We start from the raw sequence: 14156 nt of genomic DNA on the forward strand, positions 1-14156 counted from the left end.
GCATCTTCCTGAGTGAGTATGTACTCTAGTACATTTTTTTAAGGCAGAACTTTAATTGTAATGGAGTATTTTTACATGGTACTTTTACTCGAGTAAAGGATGTAAATTATTTCTGTCATTAGAAGTCATCCATCAGCTGAATAAGACACATTAATAACAAAATGCTAATGCTGCAATTACTGTGTGCATAAATGTGTTTAAATTGACAGGATTAAGACTCTAAATTTACATACTACCTCATTTTTACAGTAGCATCTCAAGCAATTACAAGTTTAATTAAATACTATAGTATCTGCGTATTTTTTTCTCTACTGCATACAACCCTCAATGTGACACATACAGTAAATGCTTTTTCTTTCCACTGTAACTTCTCTCTGCATAATTATTATTTAATCCTTTCTTATAATCCAATTGCACAGATGAAGTTCGACAATACCTTTCCACAAAAAAACACATGAAACATTTGAGTATCCAAACCTTTGCAGTTCAATTAAATTTAATAGTAACAAAATAACATGACCATATAGAATTAATATCAAATTAACAGTGGACATTTTACAACAGTTCCTGAGTTGTTACACAAATCATTGACACTGATGTTTGAAATGATATACTGTTATTACTGACAGGCTCAACGTTACAGATACACACTGAACAATAAATACAGTAAATTTATTTCCAACAAACAGTTTTATTGCCGTATTTACAATAAGGTATGGAGTGCAATGTATGAAAATTAAAAGATCAAAAAATTTATATATTTATGTACATTAACTACTGAGTCAAAACTGGACAATATGTCCAATACTCACAAAATAATTAGTAAAGTACAGAAGGTCACTTATACACAGAAACAGCACTCTAAAAATCATACTTCACCAACTTTTAGTACATATTGATTTGCAGCATAGTGGGATATATGGTCTTCAAATTTATGGGCTAATCTGTACTTGTACATACTCGTTATTGTCTGTAAATATAATAAAGGCTAATAAATTGTGCCATATTAATCTGAGCTAGTCAGCGTTTTGCAGTCTACCACTTATTGCCTGTATAACTACAGTATATACAAATCAAGTTTCAACTCTTCCCCACGTGAAACAAACTAAGCACATGTTTATCTTATGAACAAAGACAATGTAAAGGAGTTTTGTAAAACAATTTCAGTGTACACAGTAAAAAGTTTAAGAGTTATAAAAGAGGATTTGTCCAAAAAACAAGGAGGAGGGAATGTAGCTTCCAGCATCTTTTGCAATGACACTGTGGGCCAAATATCAAATTTCACAGCTTTCAAATGTTTTTTTTGTATGATAAAAATACATTGGAAAATTAGTTAAAAAACAAAAAACAAAATCAGGTGTAAAAACCGAATGTTTCAAATGGAAATTAATACTAACAGAAGAGAATAAAAAATGCAGTTATGTTAAAAAAAACCTTGAAATGGTGACATAAAATGATATTATAATTACTTTGGCAAGATTTGGTTGATTCGATTTAATGTGCATCAGAGAATAGTGTGCCATGTTACACCTCAAACATTTTGATGTGTTGCAAGTTAACCTCAATAGTTGTCTTTGTCTTGGTTCCATCCTGTCCTCTGTCTCAGCTGTCAAATGATGAATGAAGACTTGTGGCGAAAATGGCCCTGTAATGAAATAGGAATTAGAAAATTAGCATGTACAGAACTCTACCTTTAACCATTTCCTTTGCTCATAGTAAAGAAGAGATGCAATAAATTTTGTTTACCTCATCTGCATCGCCATAGTCAACACCATCAGTCTGTGCTGGCCAGTTGTAGCTGAAATAAAGAAAGAGATACATAATAAAATAAAACAATTTTTGACGTAGTGTAGAATTAAATACAGAATAACATACAGTATTGCCTCTTTCCTTTATTCAGAGATTTAGTTTATACTCACTTATTTTCATTGTGACCTTTTTTGTCGAAGCATCCACGTCTAAGGTAATGACAAATGGAAACAGCCAAACAGAAGAATGCAATCACTGCACCAAAGGACTTGAGGAAAATCCCAAGTATGTCAACATCATCTGCAACAGAACAAAGAGATGATATCTTAACAGCTTTAGGTGGCCCTGTAATTTTGACTTACCAATCGAGTATTATGATTTGTGTTTCTGTATGTTTTGTTTCTATTTTTTTTAAGTTGCTGAAATCATCACTTGATAAATGGTTTAGCTGACCAGTAGAAGAATATGATAATCGATCAGATTCAGCCAACTATCAAATAAAGACATCAAACATTTGCTGCTGACAGCTTGAAAACTTGATATCATTATGAAGCAAATACCTTTTGGCACATTAAATAACACAACTTTAGATAAATCTATTGGATCTGTCTTGTGATGAATTGAAAACAGTTTATAATTTTAACATTCTATATACTATATGATTAATCAAAGAACAAGCAATAATCAGTAGTGAAAACAATGTATAGTATATCTGCAGCCCTAGTTTAACAAAAATAAAATTTAACACAATATATGAAGGAATTTCTGACTATAAAAGTTAAAAGACTTGCTGAAATGTATACGGTTTACTATGAATACTTACTGCAGTTTCGTTCAATATATTAGCAGCAAAAAACAACCTTTCAAATCAACAAATTTCAACTATATTGCAATAAAAAACTTGAAACTGTGCGGACAGCTGCTCCATTCTTCTCTCCTTCCTCTCCTGCCTAAGTTCCCCCCCTTCTACTTACCGTCAAGTACATATTGGCATTATCCTGGGTTCAAAACTGGCCTGGCTAGCTGGGACTGCAAACTTACTGTTTGGACTTCACTTGCTAAGGCATGCTGGTTAAATGAATTAGTGCTCTCTCTGCTGCCTTTCAATTGGAAGTTATTTTTGACGTTGGAAGATGAGTCAACGATAAGCTTGGCCTTCAAGTGATTCAATTCATGCGAACACTATTGCTTATGGACTAACTACAAAAATGGATTTTGCCTTGTTTGCCTTTTAAAAATGTTGAGTGGTTTTGTGTGTTTTTTTCTTAAATTTCAAAGTCATGTTTAGGAATGAGAAATAATAAATGTCAGGAGGATGTCACAACACCTCAACTCTGAGCTACCAAAAACTTTCCACCTATGGAGTCGAAAATAATTAGTGAGACGTTCGGATGAATTCTTCTCATTGTAACATGATAAACACGACGCCACTTGAAGCCACCATTAACCCTGTGACAGACTAACAACCTGTCCGGGGTCTGCCCCTGCCTCAGTGCATGCTGGGAAATGCTCCCGCTTGCCACAACCATGAACAGAACAAGCTTCATGCAGAAAGGATGGATTGGATCTCCTATAATTTTTTTTTTTTAAAAAACGTTTTACCTTCATTCTGTTTTTGATTACCTGCTTCCCCGTTTAGACTTGTCAGATCTACCTGCCAAACTTTCAAGTCTCTATTCTTCATGTACATTTCACCCTTCTTTGTTTGAGATTGCTTTGGGTTCAAGTGCTGTCCACAAACATTACAGAAACCAACAGGGCATATCTTTTCTCAGAAAGTCTCAGAAATTGCCTCAAAACTTCCAAGTAAGTTTCAAATCTGTCCATATGTACACATGTCACTCACAGACTTCCATCATTTGTGTGGGACACTGTGCGTGTCCCGCATCATTCTTTGCCTGGCAGTAGTACTCCCCTGCGTCCTCCTTCCTCACCCTTCGAAATTTCTGAGGAGACATTTTAAGAAGAAATTTCAGCGCACTGACACAAAGCTGCATTATCAATAAAATGTTAAAGATGTCTCCCAGTGGATTAGATCTTACATCACTGTTTGTCTTTAACTGTTCTGTAACATTTTATGATACAGACATGAAATGTATTTAGTAACTTTTGAATTTCTGCCACATCTAAGACTTTTCCCCCTTTAACCCTTTAATTTGTTTTTGAAGTGAACGGTAAACACATCGCCTTGGATGCAACATTATCCTCCTTTTTTCCAATTTTAGGTTTAGCCTCTTCACTGGCTATCTTTGCACACATGGATTACCCCTGCTATTAATCATACAATGGTTAAGGGTTTATTCAGATTAAGCTGTTCACATTTACACTACGTTAGATAAACTGTCATTGAGTACTCTTGATGCTAAAGAGTCCCATCCACAAACAGAACAGTCAACCAGCTACTTCCTCCTATTTGACTGAGATAGATTCTAATACATGGAGAAGAAGTTAATTTTTCTAATAGTTTAGTAATAATAATGTTGCTGATTGCCATGCTTTTACTGATACTTCGTACAGACAATGAAAACTAAAATAAACAATTCATAATGGCAAGGCTATTTTCCAGTCTTTCTTACCAGGCCTCCAGTGTCAGGGTTGATGCTGTATGAAGAGTTGACAAACTTGGGGCTGTTTTTGGGGTCCTGAGGAAGCTCCTCGTTGTTGTGGAACCAGCGGTACTGAGGAGCAGGGAAGCCCTCGTTCTCCAGACATCGCAGTTCTGTCGATGTTCCCACTGTGACTGCCTCTGGCACACTGCACCGTGGTACAACAGGCTTCACTGCACACAGACACAGACACACAACAATCAACAACAAGTTTTGTAACAATTTACAAGGCAAGGCAACTATTGACTGTGTTTTTTTATTGATTAATCACTTGATGCAGAAAATATTCAAATATGTCCCATTAGGAGTTAACAGAGACTGAAGTAATGACATAAAAAAGGAAAAGTCTGACATTTTAGGAAATATACTTACTTGTTTTCTTGCTGAGAGTTACATGATAAAGCTATTGCCAGAAGACGTTTAGCTAAGCTTGGCATAAAGACTGGAAACACTGGAAGTAAGAATATAGCACTTTTCAAAACAAATTGACAAAGTGCTTCACAAAAAAAGTAATTATATAACACACAGGATAGGAGCAAAGAAAAAAGCAACAACATTGAATTTATAAAACAGAAATAACATCAACAAAAAAAGCGATATATCAGTTGCCACCAACCTCACAGAGATAGCAAGACTTAAGAAAGTTATTGCACCTGCCCAAGAAATAGTCTGGCACATAACTCCTTGTAAAACAACAAATTTTTGTTTTCAGACTTTTGTACAGGTTTAACAAATTAGATATAACATGTTAATTTTTGAGCCTTAGCTGAACAGGTAGGCAGATTTCATTACCTTCGGACAGAACCAGGCTAGTTGCTAGTATGCTAAGCTAAGCTAATCGGCTGCTGGCTGTAGTTTCATATTTAAGGGACAGCTAAAAGATTGGTATTAATTTTCGAAGTCTTGTCAAGACAGCAAACAAACAAATTTCCCAAAATGTCAAACTATTGCTTTAAATTTTGATTTAGATGTGATATAGCCAGTCATCAGTGGTGTGGTATCCGAACAAAGCACCCGCCCAGCATACCTCTTACTGCAAGACTAATAAGTATCTCATCAAAGTCCCTTTGATCATCGATGGCGGCCACCTCGCAGCGGTACTTTGCAGTGTCTGACCGAGTGGTGTTGAAGATCAGAATGTTGGCTGGTTCTCTGAGCTGAGCTCTGTGCTCCAAGTCCCCTTTAAGAGAGAAAAAAACACTTTACAATTGCTCATTCAAATACGCAGCATGACTTCACAGTTCAAAAACAGAATTCAGTGCCAAGTTCTTTCAAAGTACTATTCATTCAGCTAAGCTTTGATTCCTGAGAATTTGCTTTGGTCTACTGGCCGATAAGGTTTTCAAAAAGAGTTTCCAAGCGGTTTACCTGCTATCTTGTTTTGAAAGTACACATAACTGGGGACACCATTTTTAATCTTTTTCCATTCAATCCTCGGGTTGTTTGTTGAGATGGACTCTATTAAACAGGTCAGTTCGATGGCTGTGAGGGAAACACAATGAATGAGAGCAGGAGAAAGGGAACCCAATCAGGAAAAGAAAAGCTACTTTGGCTAAACTGGTTAGAGTGATTTTCCAGCAACTTACGTTCAAACTCATTTGCCCACACAATCTTGTCCGTGGTTCGGAGGGTTACCCCGACTGATGATGGAATGTGGCCTGTGGAAAAAAAAGGAAGACAGACACTGAACGCTGAGTAACCCTGATGGCACACACAAGCATTTGTATTAGCAGACATTATCTTCTGGGCATGTTGCCTAATAAACAGTGGATTAGAGAGATAAATATAGAAACTAAGAGTGTGAGAGACTAGGGATTTGATTTAGGGTAAACATATCTTATTAATTAATTCCCATTTCTGTTTAAGAAGATTAACACCTGGGGCCAAAATGTGTAAGTTGTACATTTTAATGAACATGTGTGTTGCACATTATAGCCTTTCCATATTAATTGACTCCTGGTACAAATATTCTGGGTTCAATATTTAATTTTGGTTCCTTCTTAGTGGTTAACTGGTAACTAATTTGGCTGGTGATAAATCACTATAAGAGACAGCAGGTTTAAAAAATTAAATTGCTGCAATAAGAATACTAATACAGTGGTGTCTGTAAATATTTGGACAGTGATAAATTTGTATTGCTTTGGCGTTGCTCCAGCACACTGCATTTGGATTGAAACCCTGAGTAAGGTTAAAGTGCTGACTTTCAGGTTTTCTGCCTTTTGGTTTGAGGGTGTTTCCATGCATACTGAACAGTCAGTATAGGAAGCTTTTTATACATCGTCCCTCCAGTTTTAGGACACTGCAGCAGGACAATAACAATAAACATACAAACAGGGCAAACAAGGAGTTTTTTAGGGCCAAAGTTTCAATTACGGAAGACCAAGACTGAAGGCAAAAGCTCCTGAAACAAGTCAAATATCAAGAAAGGACTCCAGTCTTTGTGGTAAGCTAAACTCACCAACTGCTGGCAATAGCTTTATATTTAAGGGACAGATATATGAGTGTTATGGATCTTCTCATCTATTTCTTAGCAAGAGAGTGAATAAGTGTATTTCTGAAAATGTCAATGTTGCATCCAACATCCTCCAAATCCTAAAATATGTATTCTACAAAAAATATCATGGCAAAGAGAACAGAATCTTAGATTTCTGAAGTGCAGTGTAAGTTTCTGTTCTTCTGTTAACTCCCAAGAATGTAAACTTACATGCAAGTCTCGGCCAATCATGGACTGGTCAGTGATCCCAACAGTATAACAATAAGCATATAGACAAGGCAACAAAGGATTTTTTTTTTAGAGCCAACATCAATTATTTTTCACTTACTGAAGACCAAGACAGTGGAAGATTTTAAATTCCTATATGCTAACAAATTAAACACAAAAATATAGTGAAATACAATACATATTATTATTTGTATTTGTTTTTTATGTATGCATTTACTGTCATAATTAAATGAAAAAAAAAATGTTATGTGACAGACATTTTGCCTTCTGTTTTTAATAACGCTGACTGCCGCTAAGCTCTGCCCATGGTTCCGCCCTCAAAGATGTGATTGGACAATTGGTTGTTTTTCTTTTTGGCATCAATGATGTATCTTCCTCTTAAAAAGAAAAAGCTCCCTCTCACCTCATGAAAGCCGATGACAGCTTAGTTTTGGCAGGTCCATGCTGCCCTCTGCTGGACTACAGTGATTGTTTTCTGTGTTCTTACTTTATTTTAGTGTGGCGTGGAAAATTCATATCACAATGAAAAACAATTCATTGAGTTATTTTGTTGTAATTTAACATATGTTTTTCATTTAATTACAACAACATAAATGCAGACATAAAAAGCAAATACAAATAATCACTGTATTGTATTTAATTTTATTTCTGTTTGAATTGTTTCCATTTAGGAATTTAACATCTACCATACAAGATAAGACTGCAGTCTCTGTACTAAGTACTGCAGAAAGTAAATTTATAAACAAGGGATTTGCTAATTATTTATGATGTTTTCATTTTAATTACATTGGCTATTTTTGTTCAGAATAACCTGATATGATGCACATACACAGGAGTTTTCAGTTTTCTTTAACCATGGCTTTTATGCTGAAACGCAGAAGTCTTTTGGTAACAAAAGCCACCAAAAAAGAAAAGATAGAGCCAATGCTCATTAGATTATGAGCATCTGCATCAGTAGTTCACTAGATCTCACTAGTGTCTGGATGATGATAGGCCTCAGAGCAATAGCTGGAATTGGTCAATGATGTGTCACCCATTAGAGCAAAGTGCTCCCATTTCTTTTCTCTAACAAATCATTTCAGTATTTTGTCCAATGGGTTATTAAATTATTTATTCATTGGTGAAGGTTTTTGCAATTTATACATTTAGTTATAACAAATTTTTAACCCAACTTTTGTTTAAAAGCCACATGCCCTAACACATTAGTCTCTTCGCTAAATTGTGACACTAATATAAACTGAGGTTCACAGAATAAATATTTATCAAAACCCTAAACAAAACAAATTCAGGGAAAACAAAAATAACTTAACAGTGGGAACGTGCTTAAATTTGAAAGATATTTAATCAAAATCATTGTCTTCTTTTCCCTCTGGCATAAACAACTCATGAGATATACTTACTTTAAGTTCCTTGCTTGAGTGAACTCCTTAAAGCAATCAGTGTTATTTTGTAAATGTCAGACTGTAATGGCAAGAGGCATAATTCACAAGTTTTGTAAAAACTGGGCCAGCAGAATGCCAATTTAAGCAGAAAATGAATGAGTATGGAGGGGGGGGGTATACAACAACAAATTAGGAGAATGTGATAATTACAATTTCAAATGTACACATAATTCAACAATCTGTTGAAAAGATTTACAATGCGGAGGATAAATAAGCATGTTTCCACCTTCCACTGGTACTCTGCACTCAACCTATTGTGTCTGTGCCACTTCCAAGTGTTGTAATTTCTGGATACACATGCAACTATAAGCACCTATGCTGAGTAATGAGGGCATTCCAGCTCCCTGTGGGGGCCCTAAGAAGGGTTTCAAATAAAGGCTGAAAGTAGACAATAATAGTAATCGCAGGAGGCCTCTTTGCCCGACGCGTTCTGACTTACTCCAAGCTATTTATTTGAAGCAGCCTTGTTAGCAGACGAGTGACCCTGGGATGTACAGTATGACTTGGGGCCAGAGGGAGCTAGCATATAGCTGATGTTCAGCCTGAAAGTGATGAAAACATGGGTCCTGCCAAAGCATCCAGTCATATAAGCGCAGCTGCAGTGACTGATGAGATCTGACTCCCAGGTCTCCGCTTCCGTCTTTGTTGCTGACTTTCCCACCCTGTGCATCAAGAGCTATTTTTACCCCAGCTGTGACTGGACATCCTGAGAGACACAAGGCGACCTCTTCAAAAAAACGCTCCCTCAACATATGCACGTACTGCGTCCTCAGCCTTAAAACTAAGCTTTGAACTGCTTCTTCTATTGCTAAGACAGCATGGAGTTGAGGACTAAAGCGAAAGGACTCATTTTCAGGAACAAAATAAAACCAACGGCTATTTCCAATATTAGCCATTTAATAAAACCTGCTACAATCACACTGCAAAGTATTACGTTACCAAAAAAAAAGCCAATACGTGTTAGAAACTCATTATTTACAGCATCACAGTATTTAATGTGTTAGAGGCCATTTGTTTTTGTAAAGAACTCTGAAACACTAATAATAGGTCCTTGGAGGCAACCCTGCATGTCACCCTCCCCCCGTGTTCCTTTGGCCAAAAATCTCCAAAACATAAACAAAAAAAACTTCTTTGTCTTTATTTTTTGCAGTACATAATAACTGATACTGTGGTTTCACGGTACAGAAGGCTGAGTAGATACTGGGGTAACCAAAATCCAAAAAAAGTGTACCAACTGCACAACCAGGCACATTGTTAACATGATTTTGTTTGAGGTTCTTCTCATCTCTACCCAAACAAAACAAAAACTAGGCCGTGAGAACGAATAACTACAGCCAATTAACAAGACAATGTGTAACTAATTACTAATATGATCTTATAATAAAAGCATTCATACAACAGTGCTTGGTCCCCCAGTGACACAATGTAGGCCGGGGAGAAGACAATGTCTTTGAATTATGAAAATAATCTCAGTGCTTGCTGGAAAGCAAACAGGGGCTCATTTTTAATCCCTCTGTTATTGTAATGCATAGTCAAAGTAGGTCTATAGCCTGTTCCGAAATATTATTATTAAATAGCTACGTCCTGCAATCGTCTCATGCGCAGAATGTGAAAACAACCACCCATCCCCATCCCTGCAACAAAAAGTTGTTGATCCAGTGCATCTATAAAAAGCCTTTTTCCCAGACATTCCAGTGCAGTCGCTGCAAATATGCTGAAGGCAGGGTTAGCTGCGAGCAACATGGAGCGGACTGAGGACCAAGGACCACAGGGATTAACAGCATACTGGAGTGACTGTAATAACAATTAATCACTCCAGTAGATTAGATGGAGACAGTTATGTTGTCATAAATACTTCAGGGAAATGTAAGAAAGGGACACGTGAACTGTACTTTGCCCTTGTGTTTTGTCATGATGTTGGTGCAGAGGATGTCCCTACACTGCGGGATCCCAGGGTGAATAAAGACTGAGATATAATGTAGCTCCAGTAAATTTAACCTCTTCAGTCCCACTGTCCCGCTAATGCACTAGACTGCACAAAGTAGTGATAAAAGATACAGAATATATCCGGCTGTATTTTGGGGGAATGTGCACAAAACATCAACAATACTTTCATTTGATGGTACGGTGTAGCCATAAAAAACATGTTGATGGTTTGAATATTTCACTCAGTGTAAACTGGAGCTGCAACAATTAGTCAACAATTAGAAAATGAATCGGCAGTGATAACTGATTAATCATTTTAGTCATTTTTAAAACTAAAATACTGATTTGCCTTCTTTGTCATATTATATGCGACTTTAAACTGAATATCGTGGGACTGTGGGCCGAATAAAACAAGCAATTTTAATACATTTCTTTGCTCTGAGGGAAATTATAACAGACATTTTTCACTATATTCTAACATTAATCAATCAATAACAAAAATAATCACTAGTTGCAGCTCCAATGTAAATACTAGAATAATAAATAACTCAGAATTTTTCAATTAAGAGCAGGAACAAGCTTATAAAGTATATACAGTATTTGATACTGTGGGTGTGGAATAACATAGAGGGGAAATTTAATGAAACTGGGTGTTAAGGGATTAACACCATCGTACTCCAAAATCAGAACTAGAGGAAGAAGGCAAAAAATCTTCATTTTGTCTTAATTTAAATCAAAATATTCAACTTTATGCACAGATGTGTCCCAATTACATGTCTATGAAGCATGAATAAAACAATGCTAATTCTGATTCATATTCATTATTCAAACCTAAAGGCATTCTAAATCTTAAGGGCAGAATTTTAGACTATTAAACAGTCTAAAAACATGAATGCTTCTATACTTGTGAGCTGTAAGGTCAGACCCGTTTCAGAACCACAGGAGTGTCAACAATCAAACAAATGTAAGCATAGCCTGTCAGCCACTTAGTCATTTGATTCACGCTTGCAGAAAACCAGGGTCAAAAGTTCAACACTTACTGGTGCAATCTGCCATTTGGAACCGACCCACTCCACAACCAAATTTCGCTCAGCAGCAGGGGGGTGACCTCACATCAAATGTGCACCAGGGTGGATACAACATGTCGCTCAGCATCAGCTACACTGATCAATCCAAAGCTCTAGCTGTTTTTGGGGCAGGAACGATTAGGCATGTCCTCTCCAACACGCAACCTCACCATGACTGACTCTACATTTTTGGCTGATGCCCTCGACCTACCGCACTGATAACACAACACCCATCGTCATCAATCACCACGTGATCAGCACAGGTCAATAAACACACTGTTTTATCAAACCCACTACTTGGCCAGGGCTCAAGCTGGTTATTAAGACGGCATTTGAATTTTGGATTTGACTAGTTACGACCGACAGATTAATTGATTAGTCGAATGAATAATAGTTGATATAAAACATGAGGATTCTGTTTTATATCAACGTACTCTGAATATGTTTGGGTTTTAGACTGTGAATCGAACAAAACAAGACGTGTGAAGATATCTCCTTAGACTAATCTTAGACTATTACGCTATACTCTGACATTTATAAACCAAGCAAGTCAATGATCGATCAACATAATAGGTGGCAGATTAATCTAAAATGTAAATAATCCTTAGTTTCAACCCAAACCGGAGGGTACTCACAAAGTGATACCACTTTCTTATAGGCACCAGTCATAAAGGGTTCATATGCGGTAATGGCTCTATTGCTGGTTATTTAATCATTTACTAATGCTTGATAGAGCAGTTATAGACCATTAATAAGAACAACTATTGGGTTTGCAGATTATAATCCTCCTCTAGCGCGACACTTTTTTTTTAGCTGGCTCTTTAATGCATTAGTGAGACTGCTCCAATGAAATGTTTTACCACTCATCCTCTGGAAAAGGGCTGCAGGACATCTGGACCAAAATCCATGAATAAACTGCGTATTAACATTTATAACTAAGTGTTGTAGAACCACTTATTAATTGTTTATGAACATTTACAGGTGACTGACTAACTTTTGCTAATTAAATAACATTTTTATAATGCTTATTACAAAATGAGAAACCCATTACCCTTTATTAATGGGTTACTAACATTTAGACTTATAACTGGCTCTGAGGGGTCTGGATGATGAATTTAAGTGCTAGGAAAATGTCGTGCTGGATTTTGGATTTTGCACAACCTGTCAACCAAACCTGGATCACAAAAGCCCTTGTATTATGCTCATGTGAATCTTTTACTAAATAAGGTGTGTTTTATTAAAGTAACTGGCACAGTTTTGCCTGTCTATCAGTTAGTCTGACAATTAATTTATAACTAATGAATCATTTAGAAATTTGATAAAGTTTTTACAAAATAGCAACAACAAAAAAATGCCTGTCACAATTTTCCAATGTTCAAGTTGTTCAATGCCAAATCATCTCTGATTCCAGCCTTCGATTCTGTGTCATATATCATGGGCATTTTTGACATTTCACAGTCAGTCAAAAGTAGGATTAACTGACAATAAAAGTAATCGCTAGTTGCAGCGCTTTAGTCCAAATTTCAAGGAGATTCATTTTGCTATCACAGATGACAGAAAATTAGCAAAAAAAATCGCCAATGAGAAGGTGGAACCCGTGGCTTTTAACCACTCTTACTCTTTAAAAAAGAGACTAAAATGATGGGTGGTTTTCTAGGTGCCCATGTACTGTATAGAGGGGGGTCAGTAGGGGCCCAACAACAAATGTTTGCCGGCAACCCAAAAGTTGTTTTTATTAATGGCTTGTAACCGACCTGTAAAGCGTCAGATTCATTAACCGCCATTACTTAGGGCTTATAAAGCCTCGAAAACTGGTGCCTAGGCAGAAAGTGGTAACACGCTATACTGGACAGTATGGGCCCGTCTTTGCTGCATGCACAGACATAGAGTGGACGCATTTGTATCGGAGATGCTCTTGCAGGCCCGTGATTTCGTTGCCCCTTCATGTCGGGGGCGACAGGACAGGTCTCCTCACCATGTGTTGTGGTCGCCTTTTTCTTTCGCCCAAAGTAACGTTCGCTTTGTTTTCATTCTGGAAATTTCCTCTGAATTACCCGCCGGGTGACAAGTCAACGCGTAACCGTGTCGAGGCTCCGTCAAAAGGTCCCCACGGTAAAGAGATAAAGCGAGGTCTAACGCCTGCACCGTTTTCCGTGCGGTTGTGAACGGCTCTTGGCGAACGTTAACGTGAATTAAAACGTTAAAACGCGAGGGATGCTCTAACAACTAACTAACGCCATTTATCCGGTTTGATTCGCACAACAGCAACGCAACGATAGCCTTAATGGAAAAAAAACATACGTATATCTCACTGACATTAAAACTGCCAAATACAACAAAGCAATACATAACGAGAAAAGCTTTCTTGACAGTCGCCAGCCTGTTAACATCAAGCTAACGTCTGCTCTTACGTTAGCGCTGACAGCTCCGGTACAGCTTTGATTAACTAACTTAACGGCAGCCGCACCTCCTCAAGTGCAGAAACGATCCCGCAACAGCGTTGTGCCAAGGGAAAAATAAACTTACCTAGGCTGCTGCAAAGAACAAAACAAGCCACGAGTCGCCCAATCGCCATCTTGCAGCGTCTCATTTATCGGTTACAGTTGCACACACTCTGCACCTCCGAGAGGTATGAGGATGGGGG

At 37.2% G+C, this 14156-nt stretch overlaps 1 protein-coding gene across 1 annotated transcript; it reads right to left on the reverse strand.

Annotated features, from left to right (window-relative positions):
* Positions 1-518: 518 nt before the first annotated feature.
* Positions 519-14156, reverse strand: jam3a (junctional adhesion molecule 3a). The gene is made up of 9 exons (XM_040130141.1): positions 14039-14156; positions 5942-6013; positions 5724-5837; positions 5383-5535; positions 4326-4528; positions 3596-3695; positions 1920-2049; positions 1747-1798; positions 519-1645 (listed from the first exon to the last, which is right to left on the reverse strand). The coding sequence occupies exons 1-9, from the start codon at positions 14100-14102 to the stop codon at positions 1610-1612; spliced, it is 924 nt and encodes a 307-aa protein (XP_039986075.1). The 5' UTR covers positions 14103-14156; the 3' UTR covers positions 519-1609.

This window comes from Xiphias gladius, chromosome 7, assembly GCF_016859285.1.
Source record: "Xiphias gladius isolate SHS-SW01 ecotype Sanya breed wild chromosome 7, ASM1685928v1, whole genome shotgun sequence".
Classification (NCBI taxonomy): domain Eukaryota; kingdom Metazoa; phylum Chordata; class Actinopteri; order Istiophoriformes; family Xiphiidae; genus Xiphias; species Xiphias gladius.

Coding starts and splice junctions, on each gene's coding strand:
- jam3a (XM_040130141.1), bottom strand. CDS start 14,102: ATGAGACGCTGCAAGATGGCGATTGGGCGACTCGTGGCTTGTTTTGTT. Junction 1,799..1,919: donor AAAGGTCACAATGAAAATAA/GTGAGTATAAAC, acceptor TCTTTATTTCAG/CTACAACTGGCCAGCACAGA. Junction 1,646..1,746: donor ACTATGGCGATGCAGATGAG/GTAAACAAAATT, acceptor ATTTCATTACAG/GGCCATTTTCGCCACAAGTC.